The 18,858-nt window shown below is 56.4% G+C and overlaps 2 protein-coding genes across 2 annotated transcripts; both read right to left on the minus strand.

Annotated features, from left to right (window-relative positions):
- Window positions 1-6,053: 6,053 nt before the first annotated feature.
- Window positions 6,054-8,131, minus strand: QBC33DRAFT_527786 (Metallo-dependent phosphatase-like protein). The gene is made up of 3 exons (XM_060427007.1): window positions 7,738-8,131; window positions 6,771-7,619; window positions 6,054-6,669 (listed from the first exon to the last, which is right to left on the minus strand). The coding sequence occupies exons 1-3, from the start codon at window positions 7,750-7,752 to the stop codon at window positions 6,139-6,141; spliced, it is 1,395 nt and encodes a 464-aa protein (XP_060286584.1). The 5' UTR covers window positions 7,753-8,131; the 3' UTR covers window positions 6,054-6,138.
- Window positions 8,132-9,206: 1,075 nt separating this feature from the next.
- QBC33DRAFT_446067 (uncharacterized protein) lies at window positions 9,207-13,877 on the minus strand (the record flags this gene model as incomplete). Its single annotated transcript, XM_060424356.1, has 2 exons — window positions 9,207-11,147; window positions 11,298-13,877. The coding sequence occupies 2 exons, from the start codon at window positions 13,875-13,877 to the stop codon at window positions 9,207-9,209; spliced, it is 4,521 nt and encodes a 1,506-aa protein (XP_060286585.1).
- Between the last annotated feature and the right edge of the window lie 4,981 nt (window positions 13,878-18,858).

The raw sequence follows: 18,858 nt of genomic DNA on the forward strand, positions 1-18,858 counted from the left end.
TCACGTCCCCGCTAAAGGGCTGAACCGGAACTGGGACCAGGACCCGAACCCGGGGTCGACCCACCACCCGCACCCTTGCCCTTGCCCTTACCCTTCTTGCCCTTCGAATTCTTAGCCGCAGGCGCGGGGGCGGGCGCGGGGGTGACCTCCTTGTTGTACTGGAAGGTCGCGGGGTCGAACCCGGGGTCGGTGATGGTCCGCAGCTTGGCGAACTCGAGGAACTCCGGGTCGGGCTCCGTGGCGCCCATGAAGACGTCGGCCGCGGCGCCCTTCTTGAACGGGCCCGACCCGAAGAGCGCGGCCGCCAGCGCGCTGGCGGCGTTGGCGTTGGCGTTGGCCGAGGAGCTCGAGCTCGAGCTCGCAGCCGCCGCGGAAGAGGAGGAGCCCTTCTTCTTGGCCTGCTCCTCAGCGGCGGCGGTGATGCGGCGGTGCGCGGCCTCCGCGAAGGAGGTCCACGCGGCCCTGGATGGCTCGGAGGGCTTGGCGGCCGTCGTCGTCCTTGCTGCCTTGGTCGCCGCCTGGGTCGTGGCCGGGGCAGCCGGGGGGGCATCGAGCTTCGACCAGTCGATCATGCCCATCCAGCGGTCGCCCTCGGCAGCGGGATTGGGCGTGGCCTTGGGCGGCGGGGCGAGACGCGATGGGAGCTGCGCGGTGGCAGCGGGGCCCCCGGCGGGGCCGGTGGCGGCTGCCTTGGTCGGCTCGGGCTGCTTCTCTGGCAGCTTCTCCATCTGCCGCTTGGTGAGCTTGGGAGCTCCCGCGCCGGTCTCCTTGGGCGGCTGGGCACTGCCAGCAACGGCGTCGGTCTGGGTGGCGCCGGGGGCAACAGAGCTGCCGGTTGTCGAAGACCCCGGCTTGGGAGTGGGCGCCTTGGTCTGAACCGTCCCAACCTTCTTCGCGGGAGGCGGCGTGGTTGGGTGTCCGGGCTCAGTAGTGGCCAGGACAGGCTGCGCAATGGGAGCCTCATGAATGGGAGGCGTGTTCGAGAAGTTTCCTGGTGGTGTACGAGTCAGTAAAGTCGGTACCTCAGTCGCGGTATGAGATTAGGAGGACTTACCCATCAGGGTAGGAGCCGCGTCCGGCTGAGCAATGGAAGCCTCCTTGGGGGGCAGCACTTTGGAAGACTGTTCCGCCTGGGCAGACTTGACCTCTGGACGAGCCATCACGGCAGTGTTTGAAGTAGGTGAAGTGGGAGAGGTAGTAGAGATAGTAGTCAGTTCGGACTGAATAATCGAAACCTCTTTTGCAGAAGGCACTTCGGAAGGGTGTTCTGGCTGGACAGTCGTGATCTGTGGCTGATTCACTACGGCTTCGTTCGTAGTAGTAGGAAGGTGAGATTTTTTCTCCACGTTCTCGTTGACCGTATCGTGAGGAGTAGGATCCGTAGGCTGGGCACTCTTGACGATCTCCTTGTCCTGTTGAGGATTTTCCGGAGAAGGATCTTGTGCGGACGAAGAATGGTCTTGTGCGGGTCCAAGGACTGGAGGAAATGATATCGGACCAGGAGAAGGGACAAGGTCTACGTCCTGAGGCCCTATCTTCGGGCTTGCCTGGTGAATTTTGTAACCGGAAGGTGAAGTCGTCTGGGGCGTACCCTCACCCGACGAACTGCCAGTGAATACCGGCGGGTATGAGGTATTTCCAGCCCGGACCTTACCTGGCTGAGCTGGGCGCAGAGGCAATGGATGCATTGTGGGAAGGGGTATGGCTGAAAGCCCCTGGTTGCTAGAGTCCTGAGGAGGCACGCCGCGAACTTCGTCCTTTGGGGTATTTGATGGGCGTCGCTGTTGGCCGCCTCTCCATTTCCCCTTGTTTCCATCCTGCCTTGGTACTTGCGGCCCTGGTCCATGGAACCAGGCGGGTTCCGGCCCTGGAATGTTGCTTGACATATATCCGGCGCCCTGAATTCCCCCATTGTGAGGTCCAGTAGGTATATGAGGTCCCGAAGGTACCTGAGGACCTCCCGGTACGGCATAGGGGGGGTACGTCGCAGGCGAGGGCGAATATCCAACCGTATGGAACTGGTTGCCTAGACCTGGCCCGTATTGCTGTCCCTGGTAACCGTGGGTATCCGATGGCCCCTGAGCCCCATAGTGGCCTTGGTGAGATGGGACAAAGGGCCCAGGATTGGCGCGAACTGGCGGCATGGAGTAGCTCAAAGGGTCAGAATAACCTGCGTTGCCTATAGGGTTGGTAGAACCTGGAGTGGCGGCGTAGGTCGGAGTGCTGGCATAACCCTGAGCGCCGGTATAAGGGGCAGGCATGGGGGGATAACTCGCGTGGTTCACAACACCCAGGGTGTTGGCATAGGCCGGAGCGTTGCCATAGTTCTGAGGGCCAGCATAAGACGAAGCGCTGCCATAACCCTGAGGGCCAGAATAGGGTGAAGTGTTGCCATATCCGTGAGGACCGGCATAGGGCGAAGTATTGCCATAACCCTGATGACCAGCATAAGGCTGGGGCATGGGATAAGCTGCGGCGTTCAAAGAGGGGCCGGCAATGGATGAGCCATATCCGTTCCCCTGAGGGGCCTGCTGCTGGGGATGGAAAGGAGCATGGTATCCTGGACCGCCGTGTACTTGGTCTATGGTCGGGCCAGGGCCGGGAATGAAAGGTGGCGTCTGCCCCTGTGGGTTCATGTTGCCGTGACCTTCATTGAAGATGGGAGGTTGGCCTCCCCAGCCTGGTCGAGCATCCCGTCTATGGAATCCTCGGTTCCATTGTCCGCGGCGTCGGTTGTCCGGCGCCATGCTGAGAGAATTCCCTGTGCTGCTACCTTGCTATTCTGAGGTCGATGTTGTATTGGGATCTATAGCTGCTGGGTTAGGTTATCGTTCGCCAGAGACGGGTCAGGTTGGGCGATGAGAAGGGCTTTCCATACCTTCCGTGCGAAGCTGCCGTAGGTGTCTGTATGCCAGAACACATCGTCTTGTGAAATCTAAAAAATCTCTTTGGGACTCCAGCAAAGAGAAGCAGAATGGGGAGGAGAATGTTAGGAGCCTCGACGAGGAGCTTAGCTAGGTCGAGTGGAGGTAATAGTTAAAGCGATCTCAGGAGAGCTCCAGGAGGTAGTTTTGAGTCTCGCTGGTCTGTAGCAAGTTTGGGTGCAGTAATGTTACCCCATCCACAATGCAATGGATACCTTCACCTCATGAAGTACAAGATGACTGAGGTTGGGAGGTGAAGAACACCAAGTGGATGATGAGGTGGCCTTGACCTGGGCTGGAGTTGTCGTATTTATTCCTGGAATGCAATGCCTGCCTGGAGGTCAGCTTCAGCGCATCGTGGAGGAGGTTTCGGGCATAGTAAATTAGGAAGAGGGATCTCGGGTGGGAAGAAAAGAGAATGGAAATGTGTAGATATCTTGGCTTGGTTTGAGCCTGGGGCAATAGGATGATACCTTCGAGTCTCCTGCCGGTTTGCCCTCACTTGAGGTCACTTGCCATTCAGACCAGCCTCGTAACAGTGAGTTCGAAGTTTAATATAATGGAAAGAAGGAGCCCCAGAGAAGAGCAGATTAGTTGAGGGGTGGTGACCGTGTTGAGGATCGATGACCTTGCCAGGGTTTCGAGTGATATGAACTTACCTGCTGATCTGTCTGTTGCTTCTCCTGATGATTACTTGGGAGCCAACCGAATCAGCGCCGAACAGCAGGTTGGATAGTGTTGGGGGAATAAAACGAGGAATCCGAGGAAGATATTTGTGTGAGGGCGGTGGTCTGGTCTGGGCTTCCAGGATGCTGTTTTGAGGAGCGTCATGGACCTACCTAGTATTCCCTTGATCTGTACGCCCTATGTACTTTGTAGCTGGTAAGAATCAGTGCCTCCAACAACAGGTTGAGAGGATAGTAGAATGGTAAATAGAATGATGAGGGGGGAAGGGACTTGAGGTAAATGGGTTTGTTTTTGTGTGGTGTTTCGAGGATCGTGGGATCACTTACCTGATCCTCCTCGCCTTCAGCCCCGCGTGCCCTGTTCAGAAAACCTCGAGCCCTAGGGTTCGGCTTCCATATGATGACTAGAATGACTTCTGAGGGGAGATCAATTCCAATGGGGACAGTGAGTAGTCTTGGTCTGGGTCTTGGGTGTGTCTCCCCTGGTGTATACTTCCTCAGACTGTCTCTTGCTCTGTGACTGTGTCCAGCGTCCTATGCTCTAGGTTTTGAGAGGGTAGAATAGACAAAGTACCATTACCGATACTGAATGAAAGGATACTTTGGGAGAAATGAAGTGGACTTGGGGGTTTGGGCTTGTTGCTTTATGTTGCGAGCTGCGAGGGTCCTGGGACTAGAAGTCACTCGTTCGCTCTTGCCAGACCTCGCCGAGCTATGGGGAATGGAAGCCAGTTAGAGCGGGGACATTTGTCCATGTAATATGAAAGCAAACTTAATGCCAGCGACGCATTTGTAAAGAATTCATAGAGTATCGTTGTGTGCCCCTGTCCCTGTGCCCCTGTCCCTATGGCATTGTTTCCTTGTTGATGCCCGCTTGTTTCGAACACTCCCCTCGTGTCCTTCCTTCATTCATGTACTTCATTCGAGTACTTTACCCTCTAGAGGGTAGTGGAATCCAGATGCCAGATCATAAAGCCCATATCCCACAGATAGGAATTGGATGGCCAGGTGTGTGGTTGTTGACTGTAGGTGCCTGTTGTCTGTCACCTCCTGGTAACACCCTCTCTCGAGCATATTAGTATTAATCAGAAAGCCATTGCTAACGAGCAACAATCTACCAGCTCAGAGTGCACGAAACCAGGTTATCCATTTTCCTCTGCATATAAGACCTCCCCTGAGGCAGCGTGCTTTTGGAATGGCCTGAGGCTACCTAATAGCGTAATAGTTACCAAGAGCCATGTCTCTTGCAACTATGGAATCGAATTACAACCGTGGCCTGGAAAATAGGACTCCAATACACGTTCAGTATGGTCTACAGGTCTTGATGCTTAGGGTATAATTGAGGATGGCTCTCATGTCGACGACGGTCGCCAGCGAAGTTGACTCGTAAACGGCAATCTAGACTGACTGATGTCCCAAGAGTCTCCCTCATCCCCACTCGGAGTTATCTATGGTCCTCTAAAGGCCGTCTCATGGTTATCATGCCAAAGTTGGACCGGCATAAGTAAGGGACTTCACTGGGACCATGGACGGTGAGCTATGCCTCAATTCGAAGGAGGAAGGGTCCATCCGCTAATTTGTGTATTCATGATGCATGATACCAAATTGTATTGGTTTGGGAACACAACTGGGCAGGGTGTTCACATTTCTCGCCCCTGAGTTTACTTAGACCACCAAACCCACATTGCAATACGTCTTGGCAACCCCTGGATTTTTGTCCTGATTGATGACTCGAATTGACTAACCATAACAAAAGGAGAACTCCCAATCTCGTGCACAATTTGGATACCACTCATAAAATGCCAACATTTCGTTAGGGAGATGCTTTTTTCCAACGCCATAGTTCTATTATATACCCCAGGCCGCTCCCCCAAGTTGGCAGCCCAAAAACGAACTCGTATGAGCGCACCGCAGTTCCAGCCATCTCTTCTCCTCCTTTCCCGCCCCTGACAGTATACAAGAAATAATAATATGCGAGACCCGAGCATCGAAAATAGACCGATTATAGTACGTATATATGTATATATACGGCGACTTTCTCATAACGAAACCGCGCCTGAACGCCCAGTTCCGAAATCGGCGACCGAGAAACAAAAAAAAAAAAAAAAGACCACGGCAAACTTCCACACATCCGCGACCCAGCCCGCCCTAAAACACCTCGGTGGAGGGTGAAAAGGAAGAGGAGAGAGCAAAAGATGAGAACATCACTCCGTCGGCGGCACAAAGGGTCTCCCGTCGTTGACGATGACCTGCTCGTCGATCCTCGCGGCCGTGTCGCCGGCCTCGGACCGCTTCCACGTCGTGATGCGGGCCTCGTTCATGTCGAAGTCGAAGAAGCGTATCTTGCGGTGGAACCCGCCGTAGCCGGCGTAGCCGCCGAACCCGGCCCCGCCCGCGTAGCACATCCACAGCGCCGGGCGCTCCCCCTCGTTCTGGCTGAGCATGCAGTACTCGTTTACGTGGTCGCTAGAGATGGGGGGAGGGGGGTTAGTCACAATCTCTTCTCTGATAAGAGTGCGGAGGAGTGCTCACTGTCCGCAGCTAACCATGACGACACCCTGCTCGACCAGGGCGTCGCGGAAGCCCGAGTTGAAAACGGGGGCCGTGGGCGGCTCCTTCCACAACCCATAGAAGTACTTCTTGCTGTCCCGGTACTCGGGCAGCGGGATGTGGATGAAGGCGACGTCGAGGTGCACGTGTGTGTATTCCCTGTGCTTGCGCTTCAGGCCCTGCGCCGTCTCCTTGAACCAGTCGATCTGGTTGTCCTTGATCCAGTCGTATCCCTTGAATTTCCTCTCGTCGGGCGAGTACGCGTGCGTGTCGAGCAGGTACACGGTAATGGCCGAGTGGCTCGACTTGCCCCGCGCCAGGATCTCAATGTAGTAGTTGCCCACCCCGTCAATGTCTTCCGGCCCGGACTTGGAGAGCGAGAAGGGCAGGTCCTCGATCAGCTTCATCTGCGCGAGCCGCGGCAGCGACCCTTCGTCGTCGTGGTTCCCGAAGATGGAGACGTAGGGGACCTTGTGCTTTATGAGTAGCTGGGCGTATTTGAAGATGGCCTAGAAGAGATTTTCATGTCAGTTTTCCCAAGGTATTTCTGGCACACGCCAAGACAGACGTTCGCCTGGTAGGGCTGGGTCTTGGCATTCTTTCAACTCACAGACTGCGCATCGGGGGCGGTTTCGCCGTTGACCTGATCGCCGCTGAGGACGACCAAGTCGGGCTTCTCTTCCTCGAGCATCTTGGAGACGAAGTCCAACGTCCTGGGGTCGGCCTCGCACTTCCCGCCGTTGTACCCCTCCGGTAGCGCATCCCGGCATAACCCTACGCCGGTGCTGAGATGCAGGTCCGCCAGCTGCATGATCTTGAACCTCCCGTTATCGCCTATCCTCGGCTGCGGCTTGGGCGCCTCGCGCGGCGGGCCCCTCCGGACGGTGATGTGGGCGGCGTCGGCGCCCGAGCCCAGTAGCAGCGGTGTGCCCCTGACCTCCCAACCCTCGCGGACCTCGACGGCGTCGTCGCCGAAGAGCACGTCGACAGCCGTGACGGCGTCCCTCGAGTCGCTGGCGTGCCTCCTCGCGCTGCGCTTGATCCACAGGCCGGCCGGCCTGGCCTCCCAGGCCTCGTCGCCGCGGCCGCCTCCGCCGTCCTGCTCGGCGGCGCCCGGGTCCAGCCTGCCGACGCCGACGTCGACGACGACGCGGTGCTCGGCCGTCAGCTGCTCCTCGCGCATGCGGCGCACGTGCAGGTACGCCGAGTTGAGCACGCTGCGGCCCAGGTACAGGTCCTTCTCGACGCGCTGCCACAGATCGGGGTCGAGCCGGCACGAGCTGAACGGGTTGACGCTGCTGCACGTCGCCACCGTCATGTCGGTCACCACTAGCCCGGGGTGGTGCGTCGGCATGTACTCGTGGAGGGCCGTCGGGAGGACTCGGAAGTTGCGGTCGAGGAAGAAGAGTACGATCAAGGTGACGATGGCCGCCGTGGCGACCTGCCCGATGGTCCGGACCTAGATTGGGGGGGGGGGGGAAGGCGACCCATGGGTTAGGACTTCCCGATCATCGCGAATTGACAAGGGGGCAAGGAGAGAATAAAAGGGGCGAAAGGGCATGGCGCGTGCAACTCACAATACGGCGGGTCATAGTCGGCAGTGGGTGTCGCTTTGCGAGGGCCGGTTCACCCAGGTCAGTTTCGTTCCGTGATCGCCGTGCATCTATGTCTTCGGGGCGGCCACGCGATAGACGACGCGGATTTTGAACTGGTTCACGGCTGCTTCAAGGCAACGAGTCTCTAGGGCGAGGAGGAATTTCCATCTTACGCCATACGGGGCTCTCCTATGATTCCGCGAAGCTATCCTATGTATGTTCGGTGTGCGTTGGTTTGGAAGGCTGAGCTCGACGGAAATGGGCAGAAATGTCGTTGAAAGGGAATCGTCTTTTTGCAGGTGGAACTTGTCAAGATGCAGATCTGGGGAATGGGCCGGAACTTTTTGCTGCACGCAGCCGACGGCCAGGGCTAGACATCTTCCCATGCCCAGTTGGGTTTAGGCGGGGACGACCCCCATGCAAGCGATTTTACTTCATGATGCGTTGTCAGCCTCATCCACTGTATAGAGTACAACTGCAATGCATAATAAATCTAGGTAACTGTTTCCATTTCATATTGCGTTTGGCTTAAGGTTTGGGTAGGGCAGCTACAGAGACCGCTTACACGCTAGGAGGACAGAAATGTATGAGAATATAAGACATAGGCTTTGCTCTTACTATGCGTATAGAGATTTGTATGTTTAAAGGTATGTTGTGTGCATCCGGCTGGAAATGACTGGGGGTATCTTTCTATGGGCGATGCTCTCTCCATGCAACGGTCGAAAATACAAAACGCTGACAATAAGGCGCTCTCCCCTCGACTCCGCACAGAGGATGATGATCCCCCTTCCTTTCATCATCATCATCATATGCCCATGTGCAATGCATGCATTCCGTCTCGTTGACGGTCCCCGCGCGCTGCTCTCTGGATGTCGTCCCCAAACAAAGACGGACCTGAAAGCGCGCAATAGACCAGCTTTGCCGCGTCGACAATGACACCTCCCATCCGATCCCATGAGGTACCCATTGACCCATATTAGTACCTAGCTAGACGTACTAGCAGCCAGCCCGCGGCAAAGATACCTGAACAATGAAATAAAATAAAAAATAAAAAATAAGGATAAGTGCCGATATCACGGTGTCTAGGCGACCAGAGCATACGCTCTTGATCACCAATCCAGTTCGTGTTATGTCCGTTTGGCCCTATATGCAGGCGGAGAGGATAACAAGACCCTCTCCAATCCAGGCCGATGGAGCATTAGGGAAGAAATATATCAAGGCCCCGTGCTGTTTTTACCGGCGTCTTGTTGTATGGTGTGTGTGCATGGGTGCCTGCCTGCACGCCGCAGCTTCTTGCTCCTCACCCTTTGCAGAGTGAGAAGATGGTGTGGTGTCGAAAAAAAACTCTGATGGGCTTGCGCCCTCTTCCATCTCTCTTGATCCGGTTTCCGGTTTCTCTCTTTACCGCCGTCAACAAACTGGGAAATATGGTTCCGTCTCTCTCCGTCCCGTCATATGCTCGCAACCCGTCCTTTGTCGGGCACCCTCGCATGGCATACCATTAGCTTGAGGCTCGTGCCCCATTCCTCGCACTCGGCCAACAGGGCCCGGTCGCTCCACAAGCTCCGGTTCGATCCGGGCCCGGAGCCACTCGTCGCCGCGCTCTCGTAGCACCTGCTATACCACCAGCGCCCGACTTTGGCCACCATATTTGTGATGCTCTCGTCCGCAACCGCGCTCTCGTCGCTCATCATCTCGGCCAGCGTGCGCTCGTCCTTGTCCGGCTTGGCCTTGGGCGCACCGCTTTTGGCGCTCGAGCTCCGCTTGCTATTTCCCTCGCTGCCGGAGGACCGCGCGATCGTGCTGGCCACGGGCACACCGACGCGGCATGTCCTGATATCCGTGAACCCACCTCGGCCGAGGAGGCGGAGGATAAGGTCCGCGGTCGAGCCGAGACTCGTATCCGGGGCGCTTGCGTGGATGCGCTCCTTGAGGCGCCGGACCGACCGTCGCCCCCGATTGCCCATGTTGTTCAGGTCGACGTCGAGTATGGACAGTTCGATGAAGCCTCCGGGCTTGAGGACTCTCCTGGCCTCGGAGATGACGTTCCGATAGTGGCCCTCAGGAGCTGCGGCTGGGAAGCGGAAGACGACAGAGGTGAAGCTTTGTGGCCCGAACGGGAACTTGTCGGCCTGCGATACATACTGGATCTGGTGATGGTTCTGTGGGCTGAGTGGGAAAGTAGATATGCTCTGGTGGTCCGTCGGGAGCGGGGCGCGAGGCGAGAGATTGAAGAAAGTGGCAGCTGGGTATGTCTCCGCGGCGTAGAAGGACCAGTCGTCGTTGCCAAGGCCGTCGATGACCAGGATGGATTGACGCTTCGATGACCCACCCATGGGGATGAGGTCATCCCGGACGGGGCTGAAGAGGACATGGCCGAATGTAAGCCATTTGCTCACCGTCATCGAGCCCACACGGAGGTTGACTTGGGACAATGGGGAGTTATCTTCGGATCCCTGGCTGCTCCCACTTGCGTTCGACCTTCGCGTTTGCCGCTCGTCACTGTTGCATGAGCTGTTATCCTTCTGGGCGGCCCCAACTTGTTCGACAGAAGCCAAACTATTGTTTCTATCGCCATAGCCCGACACGAATTCGGACATGGAGAATGGTGTCGGGGGGTCCGGCCCTATGCTTAGGACTTCCTTCATTTTGGCGGCCGTGTCTGTGTCGTAGAAGCTAGGAACTGCTGTTGGAGATGCCCCTGCCTGCAGAGCCGCATCCAGATTCCGTCTTGGCGGAGGACAAACGATGGGCGACTCCAAGGGCTTCTCGACTCCCTTGGCCAACGCAGAAGCGGAGCTGTAGATGTCAAGGTGGAATGGCCTTCCCAGTGACGAACTAACCGAAAGCGGTGGCTTGCCTGTGTCGTCGCCCAGGAGATCATTGTACTCGTCCCAGATCTCGTCTTCAGCCAGAGGGGCGCTCGGGTCAGGGACCACAGCCGTGGCGTCTGCGTAAGTCAGGATGCCCGAACTGCCAGACGACGTCGTCACAGTGCACTGCGAGTTCTTCCGCGGGGAAAACGAGAGGAATTCTCTTCCACCTTGAGTGGGATCTAGGGGAAATTGCCTGGATTCACGGCCCTGGGCCCCTGAACTGTTTGTACCACCCGTCACGGTTGAGCCATCCTGGGTGAGCTCCGGGGTTGACGGCCTGGGAGGGGTAGGGCCCTTCGCAACGGAATCGGTATCGAGGGCGGCTACCCGCGAAGGGACCACGTGCATGCTAATCCTATGGAAAGGCCTAGAGAAGCTCCTGGGCGACGTCTGTTCCGGCCGCGCACTGACGACTTTGGGGATTCGACCAACCTGGGGGAGTCGGCTTGGACGTCCAGTGCCTGATCGTGTAACTGCTGCGTCTGGGTTCACGGTGGCCGGCACTGCGACAGGCGGCTTCGGTTCTGGAGAGGAAGTCCCGATAAGTGCGGGTCGAGGCCGAGGTTGAAGATCGGGCCGGTTGCGGTCGATTGGCCTCTCGCGAACCAGTGGCGGAAAGGAGCGTTGTCCCCTGTCCTCTGTTGTTGGAATCCGAGGTGAGGCCACTCTCGTGTCCCTCTCCTCGCGAGTAGGTGGTCGATCGAGTGGAGGAAAGTAATCTTCCATGCTCTCTGTGGCCGACGGCCTTCTCCCTTCTGGGCTTAGAGTCCCCAAGTGAGAGTTATCGAGAGCCCGGGCCTCTCGGAGAACGTCCTCGAGATTTGGTGTCTCCTCTTCCTGTTCAGACGAGTCCATCATAGTGTAGAAGGCGACAGGTTTCGCTTGGACGGCTTTGACCGTTGCAGCCACCGTCTTGGTGGTCTCGGATCTCTTGTTGTCAACTGCGGGCTGGCTCTGCGATCTGCCAAAGAAATTCCATTTGCGTGGGGAACGGGTGCGCTTTGTGAGCTTCTTGGGCGCAGTCACCTTGGCGGTGGCTGACCCTCCAGTGCGACCTCTCCCGGGATCAGGCGTCGTAGGTTCGAAGACCGAATCGTCCGACAGTACACTCGCGTCAAGGCTCGTGATGGAGGGCGAAATGACTTGCGGTCGGGTCACTATCGGTTTCGGTATCTTTGGGGCCTGCTGGTCGCCGGCCTTTAGCTTTTGGCGTGACCTTCTGAATGCAAGTGTCGATTTCATCGCAAGGGCTTCCGAGTCGCTGCTATCCGAGGGCCGTCGACTTCCCAGCGACGGTGATTGAGGGTGGCCGCGTGGAAATGCCGAGGGCCAGAGGGTATGTCGTGGCGGGCCTTCTTTGGACGACAAGGACGCCTGAGAGCTGTTCTTCGAACCTAGACCGGCCCAGCCAAAAGATGAACTCTGGTTGCTCTCAGTACGGCTCAATTCCGAGCTCATGTTCCTGTTCTCGATGATCTCGCCGCCTGCGATGACAACAGGTGCCATCCTCTCCATCAAGAATGCGTCGTGGGTCTGGCTGGTATCCAGGCTCTCCTGGGATGACGCAATTCCAGAGACGCCGCGGGATATGGAGGCGCTGCTGCTCCTTCGGCGACCTGCTCCGATACGGCCGTAGCCTTCGTGCCCAGTTCCAGCAGCTGGACCCTTGCGTAAGGTTTTATCCTTCTTCTCCAGTTGAGGGACTTCGGGCGCAGTCTTGGTTCGCCGTCCAAAGATCGGAAACCTAGTCTTGAAAGCGGAGACGTTTGGACTAGGGGTACGCGTAGGTCTACCGGGCTCCTGGTTGCTGAAAGACTGCTCGAACCCTGTGTCCCTGCCGATGGGCGGTTGCGGCCGAGACTGATGTTGACGATGTGCGTACGAGGGTGTTGTGGAACTTGGCGGCGGGCTCAATGCCAAAGTAGAACTGTGGCGTCTTTCCGACAGCGATATTGACGAGAGATTGCTATGGATGATAGGGAGTGGGAGCCCCAGCTGGGACTGAAGGTCGGGTGTCCCATCTCGACTTGGTCGGACAGGTGGCGTTGCCTTGGGCGACGTGAGAAGCTGCGCACTGGAGGACGGAGCGACTCTCGCAGGGGCCCGAGAGGCTGACACTGGTTGGGCAGGGTCACGGGACGGGTTGGGCGGGGTGTCATCCTCGTCTCGGCTGCTGCTGCTGCCGTGGAACTTTTGTGACGACTTGCGGGGTGGGGGGCTTGGTGGGAGAGGCGAGAGCCTCTTCTTTTTCTTTTTCTGTTTCTCTCCGTCGCGGACCGTTGAGTTTGACGACGACGAAGTCAAGGATTCCCTGACGGCCGCTAAGCCATGTGGATCGGCGGCTACGCTGCCCACCTCATTCGATATGCTGCCGGCCCTTCTTCGGGTGACCGGTGGTCTGGTGTGTGCTGGGCTGGGCTGTCTAGCTTTGGATGCGGGGATTCGCATGGGGGCAACTAGCCCCGGAGATTGTGACGAGAGAGAGGTCGGTGTGGTGTCTCGGCTGTATGGTCCGGGGCCTGGGGAGCCCGAGAACCTGGTCGAGGGACTGCCGCTGACCTGACTGCTCGTTCCAGAGAACAAGGGTGTTGGGGGAGGGAGATCATGAGTGGTTATTCGGTAGGGCATGCCAAAATTGGGGCTGTCAGGCGCGACATGGGGCTGCACATCCCGATACCTGTCTAGTTCAGGATATATGGTCACCGTCTGCGCCGTAGTCTTTGGGAGTTCGACCTTCTGGGCGACTCGAAGCTCCATTGGGCTCTCTGTAAGGTCGCGGTCGAATTGGGCTCCGGCAGGGGCGTCAAGAGAACTTTGCGAGCGAGGTACTGATGATGACGACGAACTTGTCCTGCTCGAAGCGCTTCTCGAGTTGTTGCGCGTGCTGCCCGTCTCTTGAGAGAGACCCGAGTGTTTCCGTTGTAAGACGTTGCGAGGCTTGCCCGACCCAGGGGTGGCTAACCTGCCAGACGATGATGTCGATGACAAGTAAGGATTAGAAGCCGATCCGCCGGAGCTGGCTCTTCCCACCGAACCCCACGGTTGCGCTTCGTAATGAAATGTCGGCCGATCCGGAGCACTAGGCAAAGATGGGCGCCTTTGAGAGGCAGCCTGCGGTATCCGGCTTGACACCTTAGGCTGTGAGATAGTCCGGGCAGTTGTGCGACGATCGTCGGGTTCCTTCCTTGGTTTGCGCCCCGGTATGGAAGAGAGCACCTCTTTCGAAGAGTCGATGTAGCCTCCCATTCTCCCTGGTCTTGCGTCACCTGGTCCATCCCCCGTGTCGGTTCGGGCCCTGACAGATGCCATTTTGATCCGATCTCCTGCGAGGGGGACTTGGCCTTGTAAACCATAGTACTATGTATGACCAAACAGTTTCATGGTATTCCGGTAGAGTGATGTTATGCTAGAGACCTTAGACGGCAGGCAGCGAAGCAGGCCAGACAACTCCAGCGTAGACGGGAAGGACCTCGTAGGTAGAGTAAGACAGACTGGGCCTCGTTGTACAGCTACGTCGTGTTAATTAGGTGCTGACCCGTTGATATATTCCTTCGGAAAGCTCCGTGCGACCTCGCGTACGGGACGGACAAGGTGCTGCGGGAGAGGAAATATAGAAGAGAAGTTTTCGGGTGAAGAATTGTATTAATCAACGGGGACAAGCGGTCGAGGAAAGCCTTGCAGGGAAGAGGGATCTTCGTGATGGAGGGGGCACTAGCCTTCCGTGAGCGGCGCGTATAAGCCGGCCCGTGGAGGACGGATGGGATGGTGGGCTCGAGGAGGGTGGTGGTGGTGGTGGTGGTGGGGGTCCCAGGGCGTTTAAAGAATGTTGGGGAAGCCGCGCGTGTGAAATGCGATTTCGGCGGTCGATGGTAGTATTACTTTTAGCACTTCCAAGTCGTGTCCGGCACAGATTCGGCAGAAATAACTCGTATATTGTAGCAGTGGCAAGAAAGAGTACAACAGCAAGGAGAGCAGGAGGGAGGAGAGGTTATGGAAAGAGGGCAGGAGGGCGAGATAGAAGAAGTCGAATAACCAGCAGATGGGACAGAGATATCAACTGCGGGGCAACCGGGAAGGATTGAACTAGCAACGAGGTATAACAGCGGCTACCTTGATCTTTGCCCTTCCCGGGAAACGCGAAGGTAGGCGTCCCTCTATCATTGAGCGCCATGGGGCCATTTCTCCCATCCAGACGGTTGCTAGCGAATGTGGTGCACGCATACACTACCACAGCAGTACCCGTACCCTGCCGAGATCTATTCGCTGCTCAGTTGTGGCGTTAGGATCCTTGCCCACCCCAGACTCGCAGCGATCAGGGGCGAAGCATGACCACGGGCATGTCAGGTGCTGTGGTGGAAGCAGGAATCGCACAATGAAAGGGCTGGATTGGCAGATGCCATACGTCCCAAAGTAGGGTGGCGGCTGATCAGAGCGGAAGTCCCACCACTCACTTACCAGGATTCCAAGAAACGGGCCAGGGGGCGCAACACCAGCGAGCCGTTGAATTTGGTTAGATGTGGGAACCAAAGAGGTGGAAACCAACAGCTTGGAGAATGGGAAGAAAATGGCTGGCTGCCCAGGGCTGAGGCGGAATTTGCTGCAGACCTGCTCGGTCTCCCCTGTGCGTCTAGCGACTCCGCCGCCATGCACGCAGAGTTACAGGGCCTGGAAGCTGCATACTGTGACGCCCTATGAGAGCCCAGAAGCTCTACCTGGGCACTTCCATTGGGCAGAAGGACCCTGGAGGCCTAAACCATCACTTTGTCCGTATTGGGGGACCGCTTATTAACAAAGTGAACTAACGACCTTCTGTCCTCTTTTCGGTCCTTCAGGTGGAGACTTTGATCATGTTAAGAGCGGGGGGTTTTTAGCAAAGTAAACGAGGCATCATCTAGGTACATCCGTACATGATTTCATGGGGGAACATGGATCAAAAGATGGCGTGTGTGGATGGAGGGGTGGAGAGGCGAGGAGGGGAGAAGACCTGGAGGCCACGAGGCGAGGAGACTTTGGTGGGGCGAAAAGTGACTCGACTCGGGTATTTGCGGTTTTTAGATGCGGGAGTCCAAGCTTTCCGGGAGAAGGTTGGACCCGCTGGGCGGTCCCTTCCTAACCGTTTGCTTATTCATTTATGGGATATCATTCCTTCTTTTTCTTTTCCCACTTATACCCCCTTAAAACGACGAGAAGAAGGCTGGTCGCTATATAGATGGACAACATGGCGAGAGAAGAGGAGAAAGCCAGCAGCTATTCGCACAAAAATAATTCAATGTACTGAACAAACGCCTACGATCCCCATCTAGCTACCTACTTGTTCATTGGTTTTCGGTCCCTTCCAGCACGATCTACTGCATGTCTTATGTCTTGATCCCATTGCGTTCTTGGCTCGCTGCATGTCTCACATACACAGATGATCCTCCATGGGTGTGTGCCATGGAATGTCCAGTCGGAAGAGCGTAACTGCACATCAAGGTCTGCTATAACAGCACAGACAAAACCTGCGCTGAGATAGCTGTGAGGTACGAACCAAGTCTCCTAAGCAAGCGGTTGCGCGCTAAGAGCTTCCGGACCGGGGCGGGCACCACCGTTGGCGCCAGGCTACGAATACTCCACCATTCAGGGATGCTCAAGGTTCTGTCCTTGAAGTTGCTGATTTCGATCATCTCTCGCGGACATCGATCTGGTACTCACAGGCTACGCTATATGCCATCTTACTCGTAAAGCTCGAGCATGATTGGGGGCAACGGGAGACTGATTACTCCGTCGTGTGAGCACCTATTTATGGATTCACGTTTCTTCACTTCGAAGGTACCTACCGCCTAGTACGGGTATACCTACCTAGGTAGCTCTAGCTCAATTCGGCGCCATCCACCAGCCCCACCTCCCCAGCCATAATGTCTCGCGAATTATTTCATTGGCCAAAAAAGAAACATTTAGAACCAATCACATTTCCTAATCCAGTGCCCCCTCCTCCTTGCCCCTACTCCGAAGTTTTCCGGAATTTGTGAGCCGTCTCACTTCCGCGCTCTCTTAAACCCCTTTTTAGCATCGCTCTCCAGGAGTCCTAGCCGTCAAACGAGTCTAGACTTCTCCTCACCCGCTTTCCCCCCTTAACCTCGATGAAGACCAGTAGGGGAAGGGATGCGGGCCTTTAGCATCTATCCATTATATATAGCAAATACCCAGTTGACTGGTCACCTCCACTTGGAAACCACCAACCGAGACGCTGTTGGACTAGTAGGTCGTTTGGGGATGCGAACCGTCTGCACGACGAACTCCAACCTGCATGCGCCATTTCCGAATCATTGGATCAAACGGCTGGCATTGAGAAGCACGGCAACCTCAAAGGAAAGGATGCGAATGTGATATCCGATAGGCATTTCCATCTATAGATGCCACCGGCACAAAATACAATCAATATTCGACTCCGAGACCGCACTCCCTCAATTCCCAGCCCGTGGGCCGTCGGTGGGGGTCGTTGCCTCACCGCCGTCGTCATTGAACTGCATGCTGTTGGGACGTTGGTAAGTACAGTGCATTACTACGTCGACACTCAGTGGCAGCCTCTTGTTCGGATTGGTCATGGCCTGACAGGTCGCATGCAGGATAAGGTGGGACAAGAATAGGTGGTGGTGGCCGCTCCCAACCTCAACTTCAAGGAGAGATTTCGCAAAATGTCGACGGCGCAGAAAACAGGGAACGATACTAGAGATTTGGCGGCACGATGAGTCGTCATTCGCAGCGGAAGCGAGGCAAAATGAGCTGAAAGCTGCATCCGTGGCCGGGGCCCGCGTAAAAATGGTAGCCTGCCATACGCACCGGCGATCAATACACGCACAGATGAGACAGGCAGCTATGATGCATCGCACGCGCCGTCTGCACGACGAGCATGGTTTGGTACCAGCCATTGTGGCGAGTGCAGAAGAGGCTCTTGCACTAGGTGAGCCCGGCAGCTGCACTCAGCCACAGCCTATTCCGTAATCCTAGCGAGTCGCGACGGGATGAGGCTGGTGACGTGGCATGTGAAGTATCGGCTGCCTCACGGTTTGCCCAGTTTTCGCAAGCAAATCCTGTCCGGCGTCGCAAAAAGAACGCATTGATGATGCCATATCCTCATCCTCGGCATCAATCAATCTGCGATTTGTTGAGGCTTGAGAGAATGACCGCACTTTGGGCGCAGAATGTCGAATCCCCTGACTCACCAGAACCCTGCCGGTTACCCCCGGTTACCTCCAATTGCAGCCACCAAAACGTGCGCCGCTGGCAGGGGCTTGCCTTGATGAGCAGGGGTTTTTCTCATCCCATTGGCCAGCCAACTGAGACACCCCCAGCAGGATCTGGCGCCCTCTTTAGTAACGTGATAGCGGGATGGTGTGAAGCTATCGTCAACATCTCTCCCCTGCCTGTGCTTCGGAGAAGGCCATCATTTCTTCCGCCTGGAGTAAAAGCCAAGCCACCTTGTCATGCGTGCACTGTCCTTTTCTTTTTTTTTATCTGGGTCTGCGTTGTCTGGCGTTGTGTCCGCCTGCTCTTGTGTCAAGCTTCGCAGCGGAATTAGCGCCCCGTCTCGCCACCGCCAACAAGATGCAGGAACAAGAGCAGAAGCCTGCTCTTGGATATCCCGTTCTCCAGTAAACCCTTTCCGCCGGGCCTGTTTGGCTCCACTTCAGCTCAGTTCAGCAGGGCAGGCTCCTTCTGCACTCGATGATGAGTTGTCAGCCCTAGCCTACATCCCCTGCACTGCAGATTGTTCCCTTGGTGGTCGTCGAGCCTTTGGCCCCTTCTTCAAGAGGATGCCCTAGTGGTCACCCTGGGGGACCGACGGCGTCTACGCAGTGTCTTAGACACAAGGCTTAGCATCTTCCAGTTCACTAGTCCACTAGTTCCTTCGTCAGCAACCGTAACGGTTGATCGTACCAGCCTAGGGCTGTCTGGATGCGAAGCAAGTTCCAAACTGAGCCTTTCCATTGGAGGCATGGCCATTGCCAATTCAAGTGGGCGCCGCTGACATCGGCTTCCTCGTGTTTCTCCTATGTCCTTCGACTCTTCGCCACCGGTTTTCCTATTGAGGGTAAGCCCGGGCATATCTCATCTACCTATCAAGCTAGATTAAACTGGCCTGGATCAAGTATATCTAATCAGAGTTCGCATACAGCGAGATGGTGGGTTGCTCACAAGGAAACATACAGAAACCCGCCTATTACAGTCATGACAACTCCGACCTGAA

This window comes from Phialemonium atrogriseum (assembly GCF_030411735.1).
Source record: "Phialemonium atrogriseum strain 8032-3 unplaced genomic scaffold QBC33scaffold_4, whole genome shotgun sequence".
NCBI classification, from domain to species: domain Eukaryota; kingdom Fungi; phylum Ascomycota; class Sordariomycetes; order Cephalothecales; family Cephalothecaceae; genus Phialemonium; species Phialemonium atrogriseum.

Bases quoted from the DNA above. Each gene is read 5' to 3' on its own strand.
- QBC33DRAFT_527786 (XM_060427007.1), bottom strand. The intron at 6,670-6,770 runs GTGAGTTGAAAG...AATCTCTTCTAG, and splicing joins CCGCCCCCGATGCGCAGTCT to GCCATCTTCAAATACGCCCA.